A 26,549-nucleotide genomic window follows, 5' to 3' on the forward strand; every position below is an offset into this window, starting at 1 on the left:
ACATTATCTTCAAATTCTAAACTCTTAAATGGAATGATCAATTGAGGGGGAGAAAGAAAATCTCAGAAGGAGAGATCTTATGGAACTTAATCGCATAAATCTATAACTAAAGGAGAGAGAAAGCATACTAAATGAAAAGTGATCCTAATGCTCTCCAATATGTATCATCTGAAATTTAAATCTGAAAATTCTTATGATACACCTTGAGGCTTGTTATTGGATTAGTATATCTTATGCATCAATCATGAACCAAGTTGCAATTCAAATAGTTGATCTTAAGAGCCTCTAATTTAATGAAAAAGGGGGAGAATGATAAAAAAAAAAATTGCATGAATACATATTTTGGTATTTGTGCCCCAATGCTCTTATTATCATAAAAGAACTTTGAAGTCATTAAGAATTAATGATCCAACATGATGATATGTTTTTCAAGTATATAAGTTTTGATCTTATACTCAGAAAATTAATTAAATTGCTCTCATGTTGATAAAATACTTAATATATTGGGCAAAAGATCTTAAATGAACAAGCTCTCATACTTATTATTGAAAAGAGGTTAGATTTCCATTCGTGCTTTCCTTGAATATCATTTGTGGTACTTCTTGAATTAACTTAAGAAAGATTCCATCTACACTTGAGTTGAAAACTATTCTTGGAATCACATTAGATGTGCTCTCATCATAATTTGCTCTGAAATTATCCGAAATGGCTCTGATCTATGCTCATTTATCTTTTTCTAACATTATTGCCTTGAGCATTCTTATCTTTGTGCTTAATGTTTCACTATCTTTTTGATGTTGTCAAAAAGGGGGAGAAATATCTGAGTATATGCTCATAATGCTTTATGTGTTGCATTTACTCCAAGTTTTTGTCAAAAAGGGGGAGTAGAACCAATATGGAATGCAAAATGCAAAATTTAAACTCATACTTGAAATTTTAATTAGAATCAACAAAATGTAAAGATAAAATTGAAGAATATTGGCTTTAAGACAATTGTCCTTCTGGAAAAGAAAGGGGGAGTCAAAAGTATTTGGTTTTTAATTGTTGTTAGCATCAATATTTCATTAATTTACATCTTAACTTGATTCAAATTCAGTTGATATGCTAAAATTGCTCAAGAGCTACTAAGATCAATACTTATGCATAAGGATAGAACTGAAAGTTGACTATTTTGAATTATGCACACTGTATCTAGCTCTAACCAAAACACAATACTTGTACATCTGATCAAATACTGTGTATATGTTTAAATTTCGAATTTTGCATATACTCAGTGTTTTGTCATCATCAAAAAGGGGGAGATTGTTGACCCCCTAATGGATTTTGATGAACACAAAACACTAGAGTATAATTCCCTATGTATTAACAATTTATTTGAGGATTTCAGGTGTTTATCTAAAAATATTGTTAAGAAATGTCTAGGCAAGTTCCCTTATTTTTCAAGGATTTATTGAAGAATTTTTGAGATGAAGAAAACAGATCAGGGACAGCCGAGACGTCTCCGGTTTATCCCAGAGACGTCTCCGGCACGAATAGGAAGAATTGGCACGTTTGGAGACGTCCCCGGCACCTGGCGAGGCGTCTCGCAGGGTCGGAGTCGACTCTCTCAGTGGCGGCAGAAAGGCTGATTTCAAGAGATGCGCGCGAGTCGTCTCCGAAGGACGCGGAGTCGTCCCCACGCATAAAAAGCAAACTTTCCGAGACGTCCCCAGAAAGCGCGGAGTCGACTCTCTCAGGAGATTCCAGAGGACTTGTTTTTCGGTGATAAAACTGCGGAGTCGTCCCCGACGTCACGGAGTCGTCCCCATGCAAAAAGCGCAAACATCCCGAGACGTCCCCGTAAAGTACCGAGTCGACTCCAACATCGTCAAAAGATTTCTTATATAGCCGAGACGTCTCGCGTTCAAGCGGAGACGTCTCCGGAGCGCCTGGGACGCGACTGACACACTTTTTCAGGTTTGTTTGAATTTCAAACGGCTATATTTTTGTGTCTAACGGATCTATTGCTTGTAGGGCTATAAAAGGGAGCTTTTAAGTGCCTTTAAAACATCTCTTACAAGCCAAACATAAGATCATTCAAGAGAGAAGAAAGAAGAAGAGGTTCAAGGGAGTTGGTGCTTTAAAGAGGAGAAATCAAGTGCATTCAAGCCTTCTTCATCTGATTTCGTGCTCATCTACTCACTCCCACTTGGCAATCAAAGCTCGCATTCAAGCCAACGTGATCCACATCGGAAGAACCACCATCATCCACGCTTCCAACGGCAAAAAGGGGTCTTCCGATTTTGTTATTTCTCATTGCTATATTTGCTTTCATAAGAGCTTTTAAATCTTTGTAAAACGTTTGAATATTGTGCTTGTTCCAGTCAAGGGACTTGGAACAAGGGATAGGCGTCCCAAGCCTAAGTTAAGATTGGGGGATTGTAGGGTTCGTTGTTAGCCCGGGGTAAAACAACGAGTTGGGTAGTTCACTCGAAAAACTACCGGATTGTAGGGTTCGTTGTTAGCCCGGGGTAAAACAACGAGTTGGGTAGTTCACTCGAAAAACTACCGGATTATAGGGTTCGTTGTTAGCCCGGTGTAAAACAACGAGTTGGGTAGTACACTCGCAAAACTACCGGACTGTAATCGCTGATTATAGTGGAAATTCCCAAAGGTGTTTGGGGAGTGGATGTAGGAGCAGTGGAAGCTCCGAACCACTATAAACCTTTGTGTTTGCGATTGACTGTGGTTACAACTTTAGTTTCACTTTTGCACATACACTTGTGTATTTTCTTTTAATCAGACAAAAAGTTTTTAAAACACCCAATTCACCCCCCCTCTTGGGTTGTATCTACTGGGCAACAACTATAATCCTACAGATTACAGCCGGTTGTTTTACAAGCTCACAACCCAACTTGTTGTTTTGCGAGATAACAACGAACTCGGTCGGTTTTCACAGGCTCACCGACTAGAACCAACCGATTGTTTTCTCGGGTTCACAATCAAACCCAGTTGGTTTTTCCCACAGGCTCACCAACCACAACCTTACAACGATTGTTTTCCGGGTTCACAATCAACCCAGTTGGTTTTCCCAAAGGCTCACCAACCACAACCTAACACCGTTGGTTTTCCCTTTGGCTCACCAACAAACCTTAACCCCTTGATTGAATCAAGTTACAAGATATTAAAACAAAGGTTTAAAGACAAATACAAGCTTCTCACTTAAGCAGATATAGCAAATATAAATAAGTAAGGTAAAGAGAAGAAGCCCTCAAACTAATTCGTAGATGGAGGAACTCGGCTTCTTCTTCACTTGACCCTCTTCTGATTTTGCACGAAGTAGAGGATCACCGAGGCAGCACACAGTTGAAGAGGAAGCTTTGGGATTCACTTGGATGCTCTTCTTCTCTCTATTTTGCTTTGAATGGCCCTTTTGTGCTTTAGGAAGATTTTTCTTGTAATCTCTTCTAAATCTCTTTCCTAAATGTTCTCTCCCACTTCCATGCCGTCTCCCCTAGCTCTCCTCTTGATTTTATAGCTTTACATGTCGTGGAACCAGAAATCTAGCCGTTAGAGAGAAAAATAGAGCCGTTGTGCACAGTCTGCAACTCCTGACAAAGTTTCCGTTGGGATCGGAGTCGACTCGCGCGATCTGGAGTCGACTCGGCTATAGCAGGAGTCGACTCATGCTTTTCTGGAGTCGGCTCAGCAACTGTTCCAGATTTGAATTAAAGTGGTCTTCTCGACTGGGAGTCGACTCGACTTAACCCGGAGTCGACTCGCCAAAATCTGGAGCTGACCTTGCACTTTTGGAGTCGGCTCATCCCAAGGAATCCATAGATGTATTCTTCAACTTGGCTCACTCGAGTCGACTCGTGAATTCTGGGAGTCGACTCGGCGCTCAGAGGCCGAACTCCCGATCTTCTGTCTTTTGGCTCGTTCAGTCTTGGAGTCGACTCGAACTGTTCCGGAGTCGACTCGGCTCTCAGTATCCGAAAAACAGTCTTCTGTCTTTTTGGAGTAGCGCTGCCTTGGAGTCGACTCGAGTCTCAGAGACAAAAACACTGTCTTCTGTCTTTTGGTGTAGCGCTGTCTCGGAGTCGACTCGGGCTTTGCGGGAGTCGACTCGGCACTCAGTGTCTGAAATTGGCTCTCTGACTTTTTGCCTTGTATTTCTCTGGGAGTCGACTCTTGCTTCCTTAGGAGTCGACCTGCCAACCATTGGAGTCGACTCAAGTTCCTCAGGAGTCGACTCGGCTCTCAGGGTCCAAAATAGCTTCTCTGTGTTTCTGCCTTGTTACTCCCTGGAGTCGACTCGTACTATCCAGGAGTCGACTCGAGGACTATTCTTTTGGATTTTCCTTTGAATTTGCTCTTCCAACTTGAGTCCTTTGAACTTGAAACTTGGGCCAATGAAGTGTAACTTTCTTCCAACTTTTCTTGAGAGCTTTGGAGGCCTTCTTGTGTTCTTCCAGCTTGCTATGTTCCTTGCAAAATGAATATTTTTCTCCTTGCAACACAAACATTAGTATTTATACTTCAAGGTTTTTGTGATCATCAAAATCAATCTTTAAATCAATCTTTGGGTCATCAGTCTCCCCCTTTTTGATGATGACAAAACTTGGAGTATATGCAATATAAAATATATTGTGTTCTAGAAGTAGTGCATAGCTAAGTTGTTTAAAGTAGAAAATATATATCTTTAACATATACTTCATGATAATGCTTTAGATTTAATCAACTTAACATAATCAACACATAAAGCATTATGAGCATATACTTAGATATTTCTCCCCCTTTTTGACAACATCAAAAAGATAGTGAAACATTAAGCACAAAGATAAGAATACTCAAATATTTCTTTTTCTGATTGTACTCTGATTTGCATGTCAAATTATTGCAAGGATGTGAATCATATAACTCAAGGCAATAATATTAGAATAAGATTAATGAGCATAGATCAGAGTCAATTAAGATAATTTCAGAGCAGAACACATCGAATGTGATTCCAAGGATAGTTTTCAACTCAAGTGTAGATGGAATCTTTCTTAAGTTAATTCAAGAAGTACCACGAATGATATTCAAAGAAAGCACGAATGGAAATCTAACCTCTCTTCAATAATAAGTATGAAAGCTTGTTCATTTAAGATCTTTTGCCCAATATATTAAGTATTTTATCAACATGAGAGCAATTTAATTAATTTTCAGAGTATAAGATCAAAACTTATATACTTGAAAAACATATCATCATGTTGGATCATTAATTCTTAATGACTTCAAAGTTCTTTAATGATAATAAGAGCATTGGGGCACAAATACCAAAATATGGATTCATGCAATTTTTGATATATCTTAGAGCTCTCTTAAAGACTTTCTTTTATTTCTTTAGAAAATAAGCACAATTTGATACATAAAAATAGGAATTGGCACAAAATTGAAGTTCTAAGGAGCAAGCCAATTAGGACTCATTAGTGAATTTCAAAATAGATTTTCTAAGTGATACTCAAGAAAATTCAACACATTATTCTCCCTCTTTTTTATTAAGTTAGAGGCTCTTAAGATCAACTGTTTGAATTGCAATTTGGTTCATGATTTATGCATAAGATATATTAACCAAATAACAAGCCTCAAGGAGTATCATAAAGATTTTCAGATTTAAATTTCAGATGATACATATTGGAGAGCATTAGGATCACTTTTCACTTGGTATGCTTTCTCTCTCCTTTAGTTATAGATTTATGCGATTAAGTTCCATAAGATCTCTCCTTCTGAGATTTTCTTTCTCCCCCTCAATTGATCATTCCATTTAAGAGTTTAGAATTTGAAGATAATGTTCAGTAAAATTGTCAATCTCAAAAAAAATTTTCCATAAGTTTTAGCTTATTTTCATAAGACTCAATGTTTAAGATAAGACAAACTTTATAGAACTCATCTCAAGGTATAAACTCATTATATAATTAAAGCAAGTCTTGCAATATAATGAGGTTCATTAAAATCAATCCATAAAAAGATACTGAATATCTAAAGCTCCCCCTCAAAAGATACATTCTTCTTTAATCATTCTTTTCTATTGTTGAATTTCAGATTTTAATGATAAACGTGAATAAAACTGAAATTCTATGATATCGAGAATGTAGAGTAATCTATCATTATTCAAAATTTGTAGCAATTACTCTTTCTAATCCTTCAAGAACAAGTTATGCTTTCTCTTAATCTTAGAGAAAATGTGTAGAAATATTAATCAGAAAATGATTCATTTGAAGCTCAGTTTCTTTCAAAAGCATTCACATTTTCTTTCTTTTAGAATCATTTGAGTGAGCTGAAATATTTCTAGCTTTAAAATCATTCACTCTATATATATTCTGATGGAAGTCTTTAAGAATGTAGGAGAGAAAAACATATAGATGATCATTGAGGTATATATATTTATAGATATCTATTTCTTAATCATAGTTTTTCAGCAATGTATACATGAAACACAATAAATCTTTTTAATATCAAAATAAAATCATATATTTAGAAATTTTTGTTTTCAATCAAGATCATCGAAAGACACATCATTTGGACCAATATTAGTATACTTTAAAGATAAGAAATGATATGTTTCGGATGCGTATCGGAGCAATCAACCAAGGCATCAAAATTAATTTTGTTTTTCTTACATTAAGATTTTATTTAGAGATCATATTGAGTTTAAGCTTTTATACAAAATCAGATTCTGAATTTCATAAGGATTTTCAATAGAGTCTTTCAAAGTCATAATTTGAGATATGTATCTTCCACATTGTAGCTCATCTTAAATCATTATGATTGAAAACACATATTTCAATAGCATTAGAGCACTTTCAGAATCTTTATATTTAATATTGAGTTTCGATACACAATGGAGGATATTTTAACAAGTATTAGGACATTATGTATCAAAGTTAGGCAAGTAGAAGGATAGATCAAGATCAATTCAAAATAGAAATATCCTTCTCTTCTTTTTTTTTTGCAAATCTATTTAACTTTCAAAGATAATCGTGAATGACAAATCTGAAATTTCTTTTCAATAGTACCAGAATAAAACATTCAATCAAATTATTTAAGCATGGAGCATTACAAAATATTGAGAACCCATAATTTCAGACATCATGCCACATGCAAAATATATTATGTGTTAAGTCATGCATTAAAATAACAAGCATGTCAATGATCAATTCTTTTCAAATAAACTCCCCCTATTTAAACATACTTTTGCACTGATTTCATCCTTAAGGTGTGTTTCCAAGTAATTAAAGCTTGAATTGATTCTTCTTATACTTTCATTTACTTTGTCATTCATTTTTACTTTCTTGTGCTCTATACTCTATTTGCTCCCTATCCGGTGGAGTTGGAAGGGGCACGAGGTACTACCACTAGCCTCCCTCTTGTGCCGTCCCTAATATGCCCTACACCGAATAGTTGGGTCAAATAGTGCCGGGTACTACCACTAGCCTCCCCATTGGCACCATCCCTATGATGAGCAATATAGAAAGGTTAAAATGTTCACTTGAAACTCTCTCTATTTAAGTGTAATTAATTACGAATTTTATTCCTTCCAAAAGAATGTTCACACAAGTATCACAAATGTGCCGAATATATTATGCTTGTTTTGCTTTTGCTTAAGATTGGAGTACTTGTCTTCTCTTGAATAATATCCATTTTCTTTTCTTTATCTCTCTCTCTTTTTGTTATTCTCAAGTAATTTACATGAAAGAGCAGAATAAGGAAATAATCTTATGTATCATATAGATGTATATCATGCAAACAACATTTTCATTAAGCTCATGGACTCATAGCTTCTCACAAGTTATTTTAAATCAACATTTTAAGCATATACTTGTGTATTTCATGGTTATGATATAGGCAAAGGAATATTTTTGTTTGAGCAAACCATGAAACAATTTCTAAAAACATAAGTCAATCAATACATATATAGACAAGATATCAAGAAATTAATATTTAAAGCTTTTAATCATGCCACAATAAGATTTAAGTTATTGACTTTGCTCAGTTAATTTATGAGAGAGGTATCTAGAATTACCAATCCATTCTGCATTCTTCAGTCAAATACCTACTAGATTTCTTATGTATGAACTTTTGGCTGAAGAAGGTCCTCTCTCTTGTTTGCATGAGAATGTTTATTGTATCTTACGTGGAGATATCCTTCAAGTTGAAATCTCTCATTTTCTTGCTCAAGGATCCTGCATTATTAACAAAATTCTTTTCTTTCTTGAAAGAAAGTCATTAGTTTCTTCAAGATACAAAACATTCATATAGCATATTTCTTAACTAGGTAACTCAACCTAAGATATGATAATCATTGAATGTTGAGTCACTTTACTCAAGAGATTGCCTAAATATAAGCAAACATATGTCACTTGAACTAAAGAGATAGTTTCATTAACCAAGACTGTTCAAGGACAAGCATGTGAAGCAATAGGAAGATTCATCAAGGTCAAATTAATTTCTTATTTTCAACATCAATTTAGCTTAGATTCTATTTGCTTAAGATAATTATCAATAAGGCATGCTAGCTAAGTTTTGATCAAATTGCCTTAAACAATTATTTCTATCAAAATTCAGATTATGATTCATTTGTTATCAATAAATTATGATTCATTAGAGTTAGATTGAAGTCTTGCACAAGGGCACATAATGATCACACAATCTGGTCTATTAGGTATATGATAAAATAATTATTCTATCATGCTTTTGATGCTTGTTCCAAATCACAAATTGCTTTATCATATTTGTAATGAATGTTTTCAAATAAGGTGGTTATTTTACATAGATCTGAAATAACCACATAGAAGTGCATTCTACACATTCATTTGACAGAATATAAAGCTCATAAAGCAAGCAAATGATAATGGTGATCTTTACTTCTAATCATGCAAGAATTTCATCAAGATTTATTTCATCTTTTCTTGATTTAGTCTTTTAGTAGTTATCAATTTTTCTTCATTAAGTGCATTTCTGAAAAACTCAATTTGGTTCTAATTATTAACAAGTTTTCAGATTGTTATATGTAAAAGATTAACCATATACATATATAATTTGATTTTAGTATTTTGATAATAAATCATTAGTCTCATAAAGAATAAACTGAATTGATATTTCTTCAACTAGAATCTTTTCATTGAATATTCTATACGCATTGCTTGATGAATGATATCCAAGGATAGAAATATCTTTATCAGATTTGGCATTATTTTCAAAAGACCATATCAAGCATATCATAAGCTACTGAAAAATATGAAAGATATGCAATAGATCATTTTCTATTTTTCAGAAGATCAAATGGAGTTTTCATCAATAATAGACCTAATAGAAACCATATATATGACAAGCAATGATGATAGCTTTTAATAAAAAATCATTTAAGTAGATGACTATCATACAATATTGCCTTCTTCATTTCTTCAAGGATTCTATTAATCCTATTTTACTTATAGTGTTCTTGGTGCAGAAACAATTGAATTATTTTCTGTGCACAACTTAATACAAAATTGGTTTTCAACACTATGCCATGATACTTCTTTACTTTCATAGTTTGCAAACCTTTTTCATTTGATCCCTTTTTGTGAGTTTGTGCCAATGCAGAAAATATTTCAATTTAAGTGCCAAGAACAAAACCAATGTAAGCTTTTGAAAACTTAGTGTTGGAAACAACATCTTTAGATTTAGAAATTGATTTTTTGTTTGTTTTCTTAATTAACATGCATAGTAAACTCTGACCTTTCAGAAGATACTCTAAGTAAGCCAATGGCAAGGTCTTTTGAGATTAAGTACATACTAGCATGAGTTGATTTTATATCCCAAAGATGGTTTCTTTAATCTTGGTATTCCATACCAAGTGCACTTTTTCATATCTATGATCGATAAACAATAATGCCATGGATAAAAACTCTCAATCAAGCATATAGAGAATTCATAGAGTTATTCTTAGCTACTTATCCAATAGTGAGTAAATCATAATATAGAAAGATGGAGAAATTTGAAGTTATTTCTTCTATTTTAATTATTTTTCTTGTTTACATTTAAGTTCCATTCTTCAACATGTGTCTAGAATACCCATTGTTCAGATAATATCTTTTATTAGAATCTTGGAGAGCTAGACACACCTACTGAAAAATAATCAGATTTTCAACTTAGGAACCCAAACTCTTTTGGGTCCTTGCAGGTTAGCTATTATTGTTCCTTTTGGAACCCATATTTTCTTAATAGCTATTTTGTCCATAGGCCTGTAGATTTTAGGATTACAAGATGTGTATTTCTGCATATTCTTGTTAAATTTAACAGTCATAGATTTAACATAAGTAGATGATGAATTTTTAATTTTCTGATTTTGTTCATTAGGTTCATTGAATTTATGAAAAACTATTTCAGGATGAGCAAAAGGGATTTTAATTAACTTTTGTTCATCATATTTATAAAAATCTGTTTTAGGATAGGCAATGGAGGATTTAACAACTGTATTCTTGAAAGATTTTTGGATGTACCATGGTTGATATCCCAATCTAACTTTGTCAAATTCAGCTCTTTGATTATTTATCATTAGGTTCAATTTTTCAGAGCTGAAAGTAAATCTTTCAACAATAGGTTTTAATTTGTCAACTTCTTTAGTTAATCTTCTGTTATCTTCTGAAAGTAATTCATTATTTTTCTTAAGTTTATCATGGCTTTCGGTGAGAAGTTGATTTCTTTGATTTAGTTCTTTATTTTCTTTAATTAAGATTTCAATTTTATTAGTTAGTTTCAGTTGTTCATCTATTAGGATTTGATTTTCATTCTTTAAGTTCTTGTTCTTACAAATAAGTTTCTTATATTCTAAATACAAATCAGAAAAGGCATCGTGAAGTTCATCAAATATAAAAGTGCTTTCAGTTTCAGCACGTACCTCATGTGCCACGAAGCATGGATGATACTGCTCTTCTTTTACACATGATATTTCAGATTTGTTAGTGCATTCATATTTGTCTTCAAGCATATTCCATATTTCTTTAGCAGTCATGCAAGAAGATATGCAATTAAACTCATTCCTATCTAATGCACAATATAATAGGTTCATGGCTTTTGAATTTTGTTGAACCATTTTCTCATTATGACTAGTGTTTGTGTGTGTCCCATTGACTATAATACTCCATAGATTATAATCAAGTGATTGTATAAAAATGCGCATGCGTGCTTTCCAATGTGTATAGTTTATGCCATTAAATAGTGGAGGTGTATCAATTAATTGTCCTTCTCCTAGAAAACTATCTATTTGAGTTGTCATGATCTTTGGCTCTTGATCGTGAGATCAATAATTAATCTTAGAGCACCTGCTCTGATACCACTTGTTGCCCAGTAGATACAACCCAAGAGGGGGGGTGAATTGGGTCTTTTTAAACTTTTAGACTACTTCTAAAACTTTTCAATTAATTATGCTAAGTTATATAGATGCACAGTGAAATTTAAACTTAGCAACAGTTTGATGTATAGAATGTGACTAGATTGAATATGCTTGCAACTAAAGGATGCGCGGATAAAAGTTAAGCAAGCAATTTATCTAAGTAAGTGAGTAAGTTAGACAATGACAAGAATCATTACAAACACAACAAACATATAGTGGTTCGGTGCACCCCAGCACCTACATCCACTCCCCAAGACCTCTTGGGAATTTCACTATAATCCTACAGATTACAGCCGGTTGTTTTACAAGCTCACAACCCAACTTGTTGTTTTGCGAGATAACAACGAACTCGGTCGGTTTTCACAGGCTCACCGACTAGAACCAACCGATTGTTTTCCCGGGTTCACAATCAAACCCAGTTGGTTTTTCCCACAGGCTCACCAACCACAACCTTACAACGATTGTTTTCCTTTGGCTCACCAACAAACCTTAACCCCTTGATTCAATCCCTTGATTGAATCAAGTTACAAGATATTAAAACAAAGGTTTAAAGGCAAATACAAGCTTCTCACTTAAGCAGATATAGCAAATATAAATAAGTAAGGTAAAGAGAAGAAGCCCTCAAACTAATTCGTAGATGGAGGAACTCGGCTTCTTCTTCACTTGACCCTCTTCTGATTTTGCACGAAGTAGAGGATCACCGAGGCAGCACACAGTTGAAGAGGAAGCTTTGGGATTCACTTGGATGCTCTTCTTCTCTCTATTTTGCTTTGAATGGCCCTTTTGTGCTTTAGGGAGATTTTTCTTGTAATCTCTTCTAAATCTCTTTCCTAAATGTTCTCTCCCACTTCCATGCCGTCTCCCCTAGCTCTCCTCTTGATTTTATAGCTTTACATGTCGTGGAACCAGAAATCTAGCCGTTAGAGAGAAAAATAGGGCCGTTGTGCACAGTCTGCAACTCCTGACAAAGTTTCCGTTGGGATCGGAGTCGACTCGCGCGATCTGGAGTCGACTCGGCTGTAGCAGGAGTCGACTCATGCTTTTCTGGAGTCGGCTCGGCAACTGTTCCATATTTGAATTAAAGTGGTCTTCTCGACTGGGAGTCGACTTGACTTAACCCGGAGTCGACTCGCCAAAATCTGGAGCTGACCTTGCACTTTTGGAGTCGGCTCATCCCAAGGAATCCATAGATGTATTCTTCAACTTGGCTCACTCGAGTCGACTCGTGAATTCTAGGAGTCGACTCGGCGCTCAGAGGCCGAACTCCCGATCTTCTGTCTTTTGGCTCGTTCAGTCTTGGAGTCGACTCGAACTGTTCCGGAGTCGACTCGGCTCTCAGTATCCGAAAAACAGTCTTCTGTCTTTTTGGAGTAGCGCTGCCTTGGAGTCGACTCGAACTGTCTTGGAATCGACTCGAGTCTCAGAGACAAAAACACTGTCTTCTGTCTTTTGGTGTAGCGCTGTCTCGGAGTCGACTCGGGCTTTGCGGGAGTCGACTCGGCACTCAGTGTCTGAAATTGGCTCTCTGACTTTTTGCCTTGTATTTCTCTGAGAGTCGACTCTTGCTTCCTTAGGAGTCGACCTGCCAACCATTGGAGTCGACTCGAGTTCCTCAGGAGTCGACTCGGCTCTCAGGGTCCAAAATGGCTTCTCTGTGTTTCTGCCTTGTTACTCCCTGGAGTCGACTCGTACTATCCAGGAGTCGACTCGAGGACTATTCTTTTGGATTTTCCTTTGAATTTGCTCTTCCAACTTGAGTCCTTTGAACTTGAAACTTAGGCCAATGAAGTGTAACTTTCTTCCAACTTTTCTTGAGAGCTTTGGAGGCCTTCTTGTGTTCTTCCAGCTTGCTATGTTCCTTGCAAAATGAATATTTTTCTCCTTGCAACACAAACATTAGTATTTATACTTCAAGGTTTTTGTGATCATCAAAATCAATCTTTAAATCAGTCTTTGGGTCATCAATACTATACTGAAGAGGTTCAGTATGATTAATTCCAAGAAAGGCTATGTTCCGATAGGCCATGGAATTAACCTCTCTAAGAGGGATTATCCGACAACCCCTCAAGAAAGAGAGAGTATGGATAGAATTCCATATGCTTCGGCGCCTCGGCGGTGAGATCTATAATGTATGCCATGATATGTACTAAATCAGACATGGCATACTCACTAGGAGTAGTGAGCAGATACCAGTCTGATCCAGGTAGCAACCACTGGAAGGTTGTAAAAACCATCCTTAAGTATTTGAGAAATACTAAAGACCAGTGACTTGTCTAATTCATAGCATCCCCGGACACAAACATCCACCATTCCTTTCACCACCTCCTTCACCTTTTTCGTTCTGCGATCGCCCATCTCCGAGGTCGACAAAGTGTTCGAAGAAAGTTCACAATCGCCGCACAAAGATTGACACAATCGTACTCCAGTCTCACTAGCACCGGCCGCTATCTTCTCCTTTATATATATATATATATATATATATATATATATATATATATATATATATATATATATATATATATATAGAGAGAGAGAGAGAGAGAGAGAGAGAGAGAGAGAGAGAGAGAGAGAGAACAACAACCTGGACAACCAGCTATGCATAAGTGATTTTTTTTTCCTTTTACGCATAGTAACAGGTTGGTTATTACCTGGACAACCACTGTAGTTGCCCCCTCCCTTTTCCCCCTCTTTTGTTCACTGGTTGGTTATGATTTTTTATGGTCTTTCTAGCTGTTGCGCATGCGGTGAGCTGTAAACCTTTACGATTTATGCATGCCATCTTTGGTGCTCCACTGTTGCAGCCGTGGCTGTTGCATGAGTATTTTCATAGGAAAACCTGTTCCCTTTAGGCTACGAACTCGGGCACCGGACTCGGTTTTTATTATCCCTTCGGCCACAAGCACTCTGTTTTGGACTGGATTTGGGACCCCATAGAGTACGTGATACTAAGCATGGGTTGAAAAGGAGGGGCGTGAGATGAGGAAAGCGCAGAAGGACAAGGCAGTGTTGGAAAAAAAAAAAAAAAACTTAAATGCGCACGCGGCCAAATTCTTGAGCTGCGTGCGCATTTGAGAAAAAGGAAATGTCCAGCGGGCGTTGCGCAATTGAAAACGGATGCGTTTGAAAACGTGTCCGCAAAAGAACCGGGACCGAGCTCTGAGCGCGGGCCCGTGGGTGGTGGCGGGGCATCTCCTCGCCATGAGCCCATGGGTCCCGGACTTTGAGCCGGATGCCGACACGGTGAAGTCGGCCCTCGTTTGGCTGCGCCTGCCCCGACTCCCGCCGGAGTATTGGTCGACCTCGACCATACTCCACATTGCGGCGAAGGCGGGCCGGCCGATCGCGGTGGACGAAGTCACAGAGCAACAGGGGGCCATGGGTTTTGCCCGTGTGAAGGTGGCCATCGACACCACGGCGCCGCTGTTGCCAGGGGTGCTGATCCAGGGAATGACGAGGGTGCGTTGGCAACCCTTCGTCTTCGAGAATGTGCCGGCGATCTGTCCCCGGTGTGGACGCATGGATCATTCGGACGCCGCCGCATGCCGTTCTCAGGCGACTGGCCGAGCTGCGGGCGACCCGACCTCGGGAGCGGAGGCCCCTGGGGGCGGGACAGAGCGGCCGCCTCCGGCCACTGAAGAGGAGAACCAAGGGCCAGTGTATGGCCCTTGGATGGTGGCGACACGGCGGAGAGTTCCACGGGAGAACCCTCCGCCGCGACCGGGGGAGATGATCGGGTCCGATAAGGAGCCAGGGCCGTCATCGACCCAGTCGCCACCCCATGCGGTCAACCCGGCCTCGCCGGCGTCACCGGCGGACACCGACGGTTGGCAGAAGCCTACAAAAGTTGCGCGCCGCCGGTCGCCGCTGGCCAGTGGGAGGGATAGGCTAGCTCCGGCCGCCCTAACAGGGGCTGCCTGGTTTCCCTTGGCTGGCAACCCGGGACCCGACTCGGTCGAACCGGGGCCGAGCCGGCGAGTCGACCCGGCCGTCTCGGTTGACCCGGCCCCCCCGCGGGCCGACCCTGGGCTCAATGGGGCGGTCGTGGACCGGGCCCAGAACCAAAAACGGCCCAGGCCCCCAGCGGGCCTTGGCCCACACGGGGGCCCGGGCCTGGTCGCCCAAAACGCTGGGCAGGCCCAGCGCGCACGGGCCCAGCGGGCTGGGCGCCGTGGCCGTGAGCCGGCCCATTTGATCGGCGCGCCCTGCGCCAACGGCGCGCCGCGCCCCGTCGGCGCGCCGGGCGCGGAGGGCGCGCCGGTGCCTGCGAGCGCGCCCTGCACCGGGTCCGCGCCAGCTACCGCGGGCGCGCCCTGGACCGGGTCCGCGCCTGTGGTCGCGGGTGCGCCCTGCATCGGGAGCGCGTCTGTCGTCGCGGGCGCGCCCACTGTTGAGGGCGCGCCCGATGAGGGGGGCCCCCCTGGTGAGTGGGCCGCACGCCCTTTGCAACAGCAGGGCCTGCGGGCCCAACTTGCTATGGGGCCGCAGGCCTCGCTAGCTCTGGGCCCGGGAGCTGGTACAGAGGCCCCGGCGACCCAGGATCTGGCGGGTGGGGGCCCACGGGACTCTGCCCAGCCAGCCTCGGGTGCGGGGGATCTGGCTGACCTGTCTCCCTTGGCCCGAGACGAGCTGACCATGGATGGGGGACCTGTGGCACCAGTGGGACCCTTCCAGTTTACCCCACCACGCCAGGAGCTGGCGGTGGTTTTGGGGTCCTCGCAGGCCGACGGCCAGGACCACCCTATGATGGGTGTGCCGAGCGAGCCGCGACCGTGGGATGCGTTTGCAGACCTTGGGGGTGGCCCAGATGGAGTCTTCCGCTTTGGTCCACCTCCCCCGGTTGTGGTGGGGGACCACCCCATCCCACACACCGAGGGGAGCATGGCTGAGGCTCCACCATTAGGAGGGGGTACTGACCACTCTTCTGCCGTGCAACGCGTTAGGGCAGCAGTCATGGGGGTTGTATCCACTGCTAGTGGTGAGGAGGAGGAGCGAGATTGCCGGGGTGCCGGGCCTGAGGATGGCCCTGCGACTCTGGGGGAGGATGAGTCTGAGGCCGACTATGTGGACTGTGACCCATGATGACACTTGCTTGGAACTGTAGGGGGGCGGCCAAGCCGTCCTTCATGTCTACTTTCAAACGATTAGTACAAGTCCATAGTCCGGAGATCTGTTTCCTATGTGAGACCCGATTATCTGGCGATGGGCTCAGCCGTTTGAGACGACGCATGGAGAGGGATTGGGAGACCTATGCAGTCGATTCCCAGAGACTGTCGGGGGGTATCTTGGTTTTATGGAGGCGGGGTGTGGCGACAGTCGATGTCTTCCACAACTGCTCCCAACAAGTCATTATGATCATATCACGACCCGACGTCGCTCCATGGGTACTGTGTGGTGTGTATGCTAGTACGGACCACCGAGCTAGGAGAGTCCTCTGGCAGGAGATCACCAATCTGACCGCTCAGGGCATTCCGGCGGTAGCAATTGGTGATTTCAACTGTATCCAGAGTGAGGATGAGAAGCGGGGGGGCGCGGCTTTTACGGATCGAGTGGATAGGAGAGAGTTTCGGGACTTTGTGTCGCGGAATGGCCTGGTAGACTTGGGGTTCACGGGACTACAGTTTACCTGGTGCAATAATCAGCTGGGCAGAGCTAGGGTTTGGGAGCGATTAGATAGGGCCCTTGCGTCCCCTGATTGGATCCTCCGATTTCCTACTAGCCGGGTTAGCCACTTGCCTCGGATAGCCTCGGACCACTGCCCATTGCTGCTATCCACATCATCTGGCCCTACGCATCGTAGCCCCTTCCGCTTTGAGAAGGTTTGGCTGTAGTATCCCCAGTCTTGGGATGTCGTCCGCGACGCGTGGCGGGTCCCGGTGCACGGCGATGCCATGCAACGGGTCTCACGCAAACTTGAGCTGACTAAACGGCGCCTTCGCCGGTGGAATCGTGAGGTCGTGGGCAATATCTTTCGGCGATTGGAGGGGGTTGAGACTTCGATCGCTGAGTTGCAGAGGAATGAGGACTTGGGAGGCGTGCTTCCGGAGGACGATATGACTGATCTCCGGGGACTCCTTGCGACTCACCACTCGCTACTACGGCAGCATGAGATTTTCTGGCGACAGAAATCCTGGGTGCAGTGGGTAAGCGAAGGTGATCGTAACACTAGGTTCTTTCATCGGTCGACGGTTATCCAGAGACAGAGGAGCATGATCCACTCTCTGCGAGCTGGGTCTGGACATCGAGTGGAGGGTGAGCCTGCCATCCGGCAGGTCTTGCTCGATTTTTTCCGTACTAGGTGGACGGAGGATGAGGTGGCCAGTGATGGGGACCCTCCTCTGATGGTGGACGTAGGTATTGATGATTCTGAGAGCGTACTCCTGACCCGGCCAGTGTCGGCACAGGAGGTACAGGAGGCAGTATGGGCCTTGGCCGCAGACAAGGCCCCGGGACCTGATGGTTTCCCCCCGTTTTTCTTTCGGCAGTATTGGGGTATTATCCGACTAGCGGTGGTGGAGGCTATCCAGTGTTTTTTTGACCAGGCAGCTATGCCTGAGGACTGGAAGGCCACCTTCATCACGCTAATACCTAAATGCCAAAATGCGGCCGAACCTTGTCACTTCAGGCCTATCAGCTTGTGCACAACCCTTTACAAGGTTGTCGCAAGAATCATGGTAGGCAGAATGAAGCCCCTCCTGCCTGGCATCATTAGCCAGGAGCAGGGGGCCTTTGTGGCTGGCAGAAATATTTCTCATAATATTATGCTGGCCCAGGAAATGATGTGGGATCTCCTGTTGGGGTATGTGGAGACCTTTAGTGATGAAGAGAATTGAAGGAGAATCAATTCTAAATAGTTCCGTCTGGTGGACTGTCGGATTCGACTCGAGCTACAGTCGAGTCGACTCGGGAACAGTCGAGTCGACTCGAGGTCTGTCGAGTCGACCCGAGAGGAGAAAGCCGCAAAAACCATGTTTCTGTCTGGACTGTCAGAGTCGACTCGAACTACAGTCGAGTCGACTCGGAGCATCGTCGAGTCGACTCGAGATACAGTGGAGTCGACTCGAGATCGTGCCAGTTAAACTGGAAGTTGTTCAGACGTGCCAGAGTCGACTCGGACTTCAGCCGAGTCGACTCGGGCTCGCGGGAAATCATACGGATGAGTTTTCTTTTGGTGTTTTGTTGGCGTTTCGACGGCTATGATCATCTGAAGGTCTTGAGACTATATATAGGACTCATGAGAGCCCTAGGAAAAAGAAGGATTGGCCGTATATTTGAGAGATACTCTTGTTTATGAGGCTAGGGTTCTAGAGAAGAAGAGGATTGGGATCCTACTTCTTGTGCAAAGGGAATTCTGTGTGAATCTCTTGTAGATCGATCGCTTGTGATCGTTCGGGTGTGTGCTATCTCTGTAATCAGTTCATCCTTATTGAGATGGAGCTGTGGAGGACGTAGGCTATTTGTAGCCGAACCTCGTTACATCTTTGTGTTTGCTTTGCTATTTTCTTCCTTCTTCTTTCTTTGATCTTTGATAATCCGTTGCGGTGCTCAAGTGTTTTACCCTACTGATACCACGGGGTAATCTTTTGCCCTTCGTAGGCGGAGCGAAGAGGTGATCCTTGAGTCCGGAGTCGAGGGAGCGAGAGAGTGCTTATCCGTTTGTATCTCTCTTGCTTGTCCGACGTCGGTGGCGGCGCTGGTGTGAGTGGGTTCCGGCGTGGGGCGCCTACAACAATTGGTATCAGAGCTATTGGTTATTCTGCAATGGCGGATGAAGGGAAGTTGCGAATTGAGAAGTTCAATGGCACGAACTTCGGGTTTTGGAAGATGCAAATAGAAGATTACCTTTACCAAAGGATCTCTATTTACCTCTTGGAGGTAGAGCAAAGAAACCAGAGAAGATGTCCGATGAAGACTGGGAGGTCCTTGATCGGAAGACGCTCGGCACCATCAGATTGTCACTTGCATCCCAAGTGGCATTCAACATCAAAAACGAGAAGACGACGATGGAGTTGATGGCAACATTGTCGTGGATGTACGAGAAACCCTCAGCATCAAACAAGGTATTTCTCATGAAGAGGTTGTTTAATCTTCGTATGAAAAATGGCGGCAGCGTAGCAGAATACCTCAACGAGTTCAATGGACTCACGGCCCAGTTGGAGTCAGTGGAGATTAGTTTTGACGATGAGATTCGGGCATTGCTAATCCTCTCCGGATTGCCTGATAGCTGGGAGGGCCTGGTGATGGCGGTGAGCAACTCTTCGGCAACGGGGAAGTTGATTTTTGATGACGTTGTGGGAGTGCTTCTGAGTGAAGAAGCAAGAAGGAAATCTTCTGGAGCTACGGAGTCGTCTGGAAGTGCACTAAACACCTCTGACCGGGGAAGACAAAAGAAGGACGGTCGATTTCGAAGCGACTCGAAGTCGAGATCCAGCAGGTCTCGAGCACCTCAGAACAAGGGAACGAAGTGCTGGAACTGTGGGAAGACGGGGCACTTTAGGAGGGATTGCAAATCTCCTAAAGGGAAGCAAGGCGACCACACCGAAGGAGTCAGCAAGGATCTGGCAAATCTTGCTGAAGACGGTGATATGGATGCCCTCGTTCTATCTTTGTCTACCTGTGACGAGTCTTGGGTGATAGACTCGGGCGCGTCTTTCCATGCTACATCCCAACGGAAGCTTCTTGGAGGATATGAGAAGGGAGACTTTGGCAAAGTCTACCTAGGGGATGGAGAGCCTTGCACCATACAAGGAAGGGGAAGCGCAGAAGTGAAGTTGGTTTCTGGATCTTCACTTGAGCTTGAGGACGTACGGCACGTACCTCAACTGCAGAGAAATCTGATTTCTGTTGGACAGTTGGCGAGCCAGGGGTACAAGGCTACTTTCACAGCTGATCAGTGGAAGATATCCAGAGGTTCGTTGACGGTGGCTAGTGGCAAGAAGGTTGGGACACTTTATGTCACCAACGGCACGGAGAACTCTATTGGAGTTGTTGCAGCAGATGTGGACACCAAGTTATGGCATTGTAGACTTGGGCACATGAGTTATCAGGGACTGGAGGTGATGCACCAGTTGGGAAAGCTGCAGGGTCTCAGGAGTGTTGAGATGGACTTCTGTGAGGATTGTGTTCTCGGAAAGCAGAAGCGTGTTTCATTCAACAAAGAAGGTAAACCTCGGAAGCAAGAAAAGCTAGATCTCGTGCACACGGACGTGTGGGGGCCTGCACCAGTTTCTTCCATTGGTGGATCTCAGTACTATGTTACTTTTATTGATGATGCTACCAGGAAGCTTTGGGTGTTCTTCTTGAAGCACAAGTCAGAGGTATTTGGGGTCTTCAGGAGATGGCAGGCGATGGTAGAACTCGAGACAGGAAAGAGGTTGAAATGCCTGAGATCGGACAACGGTGGTGAGTATTGTAGCAGGGAGTTTGAGGACTACTGTGCAGATGCTGGGATCGTCAGGCAAAGGACAGTTCCAGAAACACCACAACAAAATGGAGTTGCTGAAAGGATGAACAGAACAATTAATGAGCGTGCCAGGAGTATGAGGATACATGCTGGATTGCCACAGCAGTTTTGGGCGGAAGCAGTTAACACTGCTGCCTACTTGATCAACAGAGGGCCATCAAAGAAACTTGAATTTGGGATTCCTGAGGAAGCATGGACAGCGAAGAAGATTGATTTGGCGCACTTACGAGTATTCGGTTGTACCAGTTATGTCCATGTTGATTCCAGTCAAAGAAGCAAACTAGACGCCAAATCAAAGAAGTGTATTTTCGTTGGATACGGAGGTCAACAGTTTGGGTACCGGCTTTGGGATCCCGAACACAAGAAGATCATTCGTAGTAATGATGTGGTATTCAATGAGAAAATGCAGCAGAGCACTGAATCAGAAACAAAACCTGTTGAGCCGTGTTTTGTGGATTCTGAAGAGGAGTCTACAAATTCTGGTCAGAAGACTCAGTCAGAGCAAGAACCTGAAGCAATGGCACCCCCTCCACAACTAAGAAGGTCCACTCGTAGTACTCATGGGAAGCCTCCTCAAAGGTATGATGGGACTCTTAGTTATTTGCTGCTCACAGATAATGGCGAACCTGAATGCTTCACGGAGGCATTGGAGGTTGATACCAGGAAGGAGTGGGAGTTGGCCATGGATGATGAGATGAAGTCATTGGAACAGAATCAAACGTGGGATTTGGTGGATCTGCCCAAGGGGAAGAAAGCACTGTCAAACAAATGGGTTTACAGGCTAAAGGAAGAGCAAGGCGGGAAGAAGCGATACAAGGCCAGACTGGTTGTAAAAGGATTTCAGCAGAGAGCAGGTATCGACTTCACAGAGATTTTTTCTCCTGTAGTCAAGATGAGTACTATTCGAGCGGTGCTGAGCATGGTGGCAGTAGAGGATCTTCACTTAGAGCAGCTTGATGTGAAGACGGCCTTTCTCCACAGAGATCTCGATGAGGAGATATATATGCAGCAGCCGGAGGGATACATTGCAGCTGGCACGGGTGACTTAGTCTGCAAACTAAAGAAAAGCCTCTATGGTTTGAAACAGGCACCCAGACAATGGTATCTCAAGTTCGATAGTTACATGCTTGAGATAGGATACAGGAGATGTCAGGAGGATCACTGTTGCTACTTCCGGAACTTCGGTACATCTTACATTATCTTGCTATTGTATGTTGATGACATGTTAGTTGCAGGAGCTAGCATGCATGAGATTGCAAAATTGAAGCTGAAGCTGTCAAGAAAATTTGCAATGAAGGATCTAGGAGCAGCAAAACAGATCCTTGGGATGCGGATCAGCAGAGATAGGTCTAAACATATCCTCAGACTATCTTAGGCGGAGTACATCAGCCGAGTACTCAGGAGATTCTGCATGGAGGGTGCCAAACCTGTTGGCACACCGCTGGGTGCCCATTTTAAGCTCTCAAACGGGCAAAGTCCGAAGACGCGGGTGGAGGAGCTCAATATGTCAAAAATCCCGTATGCATCGGCAGTGGGGAGCTTGATGTACGCTATGGTGTGTACGAGACCAGACATTGCTCAGGCAGTGGGAGTTGTGAGTCGCTTCATGAGCTGCCCAGGCTTGGAGCATTGGCGCGCGGTCAAATGGATACTGAGGTATCTGAAAGGCACTGAGCACATGTCATTGTGCTATGGAGGTTCTGAGATCCGGTTACAGGGCTATGTAGACTCAGACATGGCAGGGGACTTGGACGGCAGGAGAAGCACGACAGGGTACTTGTTCACCTTGGGCAGTGGAGCCGTCAGTTGGATTCCAGGTTGCAACCAGTTGTTGCATTGTCGACTACGGAGGCGGAGTATGTGGCAGCCACAGAGGCGTGCAAGGAACTAATATGGCTTCAAGGCTTGATGAAAGAGCTTGGGAAGGAACAGAAGGATTGCATGTTATATTCAGACAGTCAAAGTGCAATTCATCTGGCGAAGAATTCAGCTTTTCATTCAAGGACGAAGCATATTGACATACGGTACCACTTCGTGAGGTCATTGCTCGAGCAGGGACTCGTCAAGTTGGAGAAAATTCATACAAGTCAGAATCTTGCAGATATGTTGACGAAGGTCGTCACGGTGGAGAAGCTGAGGAGCTGTTCAGCTTCTGCTGGTCTTCATGTTTGAAGACGTTGAGGAGGCATCGTACCGATTTCACTAGGATGATCCAGTTTCAGTGGGAGCACAGAGGAGAACCAAGTAACAAGAGAATATACCCAAGGTCTCCAAGTGGGAGATTGTTGGGGTATGTGGAGACCTTTAGTGATGAAGAGAATTGAAGGAGAATCAATTCTGAATAGTTCCGTCTGGTGGACTGTCGGAGTCGACTCGAGCTACAGTCGAGTCGACTCGGAAACAGTCGAGTCGACTCGAGGTCTGTCGAGTCGACCCGAGAGGAGAAAGCCGCAAAAACCATGTTTCTGTCTGGACTGTCAGAGTCGACTCGAACTACAGTCGAGTCGACTCGGAGCATCGTCGAGTCGACTCGAGATACAGTGGAGTCGACTCGAGATCGTGCCAGTTAAACTGGAAGTTGTTCAGACGTGCCAGAGTCGACTCGGACTTCAGCCGAGTCGACTCGGGCTCGCGGGAAATCATACGGATGAGTTTTCTTTTGGTGTTTTGTTGGCGTTTCGACGGCTATGATCATTTGAAGGTCTTGAGACTATATATAGGACTCATGAGAGCCCTAGGAAAAAGAAGGATTGGCCGTATATTTGAGAGATACTCTTGTTTGTGAGGCTAGGGTTCTAGAGAAGAAGAGGATTGGGATCCTACTTCTTGTGCAAAGGGAATTCTGTGTGAATCTCTTGTAGATCGATCGCTTGTGATCGTTCGGGTGTGTGCTATCTCTGTAATCAGTTCATCCTTATTGAGATGGAGCTGTGGAGGACGTAGGCTATTTGTAGCCGAACCTCGTTACATCTTTGTGTTTGCTTTGCTATTTTCTTCCTTCTTCTTCCTTTGATCTTTGATAATCCGTTGCGGTGCTCAAGTGTTTTACCCTACTGATACCACGGGGTAATCTTTTGCCCTTCGTAGGCGGAGCGAAGAGGTGATCCTTGAGTCCGGAGTCGAGGGAGCGAGAGAGTGCTTATCCGTTTGTATCTCTCTTGCTTGTCCGACGTCGGTGGCGGCGCTGGTGTGAGTGGGTTCCGGCGTGGGGCGCCTACAACATCTCCAACGCGCTTCGAAGCGACACAGTCTGATGGCAGTCACGCTGGATATGGAACGGGCTTACGACAGGATCAGGTGGAGCTTTCTCCAGCAGGCGTTGGAGGCTTACGGCTTCCCCAGGCAGTGGATCGGCTGGGTTATGGGGTGTGTTCGGGGGCCAAAGTTTTCTATCTTGGTCAACGGCACACCGTCACCTTACTTTGAGTCCTCTATAGGGCTACGACAGGGATGTCCTTTATCTCCCTACTTGTTTATTATCTGTGCTGATATCTTATCTCGGTCTTTGCAGAGAGTGTGTGCTAGCCGTGAGCTGGAGGCCTACACCCCAGCCACGGGGGCTCGCCCTATCTCACATTTACTTTTTGCTGACGACTGTCTTCTTTTGGCCAGGGCACGGACTACAGAGACTCGGGTCCTTCGCAGGGTGGTAGCGGCATACTGCGCGGCGTCCGGCCAGAGGGTGAATTTTTCCAAATCCACCATCTCCTTCAGCCCCAGCACAGAGAGCGGAGTCAGACAGGAGATCAGAGGGATCCTCCAGATACCGGAGCAGGAAGGGACGCTTACCTACCTAGGCGTGCCTATCACTGGCCGGAGACTGCGGGTGGCAGAGTGCTCCGGTTTGGTACAGCGAGTCCGGAGCAGGCTGGAGGGATGGAGGGCATCATCATTATCCATGATGGGGAGAGTGACATTGGTTAGGGCAGTACTGAGATCTCTACCGGTTTACCTCATGGCCAACACAGTGGTTCCCAAGACGATCCTGCTAAGGATCGAGCGCCTTCTTAGGGATTTCCTGTGGGGGTCATACGGTGGAGGTCACGGAGTGCACCTGGTTGCCTGGGAGCAGGTCTGCCGCCCCACTAGTGAGGGCGGTCTGGGGGTGCAGTCCCTTATTGAGAGGCGCGAGGCTTTCATTGCACGGCATGCGGCTCGGTTCATCTTGGAGCCACACGGCCTCTGGAGTCAGGTGATGGCAGCTAGATATGGCCGAGGGGTTTCAGGGGTGGCACAGCGGGGCCGCCGAGTATCCTTCATGTGGCGTGAGATCGGGAGACACCTGCCGGCAGTATCAGCACATATCAGGGTTTTGATTGGCGACGGTCGGAGTACTGATGTGGCTAGCGACTCATGGGTGGACTCCCTGGCCCTAAGCCGCTGGCCTACTATGTTTGACACAGAGGCGGTTGAGGGGTTGCGGGTGTGCGATCTCCTTGTACCAGGAGGGGCAGTATGGGATGAGGCCAGACTCAGGCTATTGTTCGGGGTACACCTAGCTGCGAGGATCCGATCCCTCCCGTTACCAGGATGTAGGGGGCCAGATGTCAGGGTGTGGGGCACCTCGAGCCAGGCCAGCGTTAGGTTGGGAGACATCACGCGCGCCATTCAGCCAGGGCATGAGCCGGGGCCGGACTGTACCTGGATGTGGAGGTCCGGACTTCATCCGAGGGTTGCTCTCTTTCTATGGAAGGTGTTCTAGAGCCGACTTCCTACGAGAGCAGAGCTGAGCAGGCGAGGTTGGGGGGTCCCAGCTGAGTGCGGGACGTGCGGTGCTGAGGAGTCAGTGGATCATGTGCTCTTCCAGTGTACATGGGCGCGGACGACATGGCAGTGGGCTGGGATCCCGCGGGGGGCCCGGAGTGAGCGGCTACAGTTTCTCAGGGTGACACGGCAGTGGTTAGCCAGTTTACGGACTCGCGAGGAGGGTGTTGACCCCCTAATGGATTTTGATGAATACAAAACACTAGAGTATAATTCCATTTATCTTAACAATTTAATTGAGAAATTCATGTGTTTTATTAAGAATATTGTTAAGAAATGTCTAGGCAAGTTCCCATAATTTTTATGAATTTATTGAAGAATTTTTTGAGATGAAAGAAAAAGTTCAGGGACAGCCGAGACGTCTCCTGATAGTCTCAGAGACGTCTCTGGCACAAACAGGAAGAACTGGCACACTTGGAGACGTCCCCGGCACCTGCCGAGTCGTCCCCACGACAGCGGAGTCGACTCTCTCAGTAGCGGAGTCGACTCTCTCAGTGGCGGCAGAAAGGCAGTTTTCAAGAGATATGCGCGAGACGTCCCCACAGCAAGCAGAGTCGTCCCCACAAGTAAAAAGGAGACTTCCCGAGTCGTCCCCAAGATAGCGGAGACGGCTCTCTCAGGGTTTTCTAGAGAATGATTTTTTCGGTGATAAGGCAGCGGAGACGTCCCCTGAAAGAGCGGAGTCGGCTCTCTCAGGGAATTCCAGAGGGCATGTTTTTCGGAGATAAAGAAGCGGAGTCGACCCCGAGACAGCGGAGTCGTCCCCATTCAAAAAGTGCAAACAAGCAGAGTCGTCCCCGTAAAGTGCCGAGTCGACCCCAGACAACGTAAAAAGTAAAATCTTGTAGCCGAGACGTCTCTCGTTGAAGCGGAGACGTCCCCGGAACGCCTGGGACGCGACTGACAACTTTTACAGGTTTGGTTTGA

At 44.3% G+C, this 26,549-nt stretch overlaps 1 protein-coding gene across 1 annotated transcript; it reads left to right on the top strand.

Annotated features, from left to right (window-relative positions):
* The first annotated feature begins 16,623 nt into the window (after window positions 1–16,623).
* LOC149751549 (uncharacterized) lies at window positions 16,624–25,560 on the top strand. The gene is made up of 3 exons (XM_089926780.1): window positions 16,624–17,118; window positions 17,236–18,069; window positions 24,370–25,560. The coding sequence occupies exons 1-3, from the start codon at window positions 16,624–16,626 to the stop codon at window positions 25,558–25,560; spliced, it is 2,520 nt and encodes an 839-aa protein (XP_089782906.1).
* Window positions 25,561–26,549: the final 989 nt, after the last annotated feature.

Source organism: Phoenix dactylifera, chromosome 12, assembly GCF_051530095.1.
Source record: "Phoenix dactylifera cultivar Ajwa chromosome 12, Ajwa_hap1_PhDact_Kaust_v1.1, whole genome shotgun sequence".
NCBI classification, from domain to species: domain Eukaryota; kingdom Viridiplantae; phylum Streptophyta; class Magnoliopsida; order Arecales; family Arecaceae; genus Phoenix; species Phoenix dactylifera.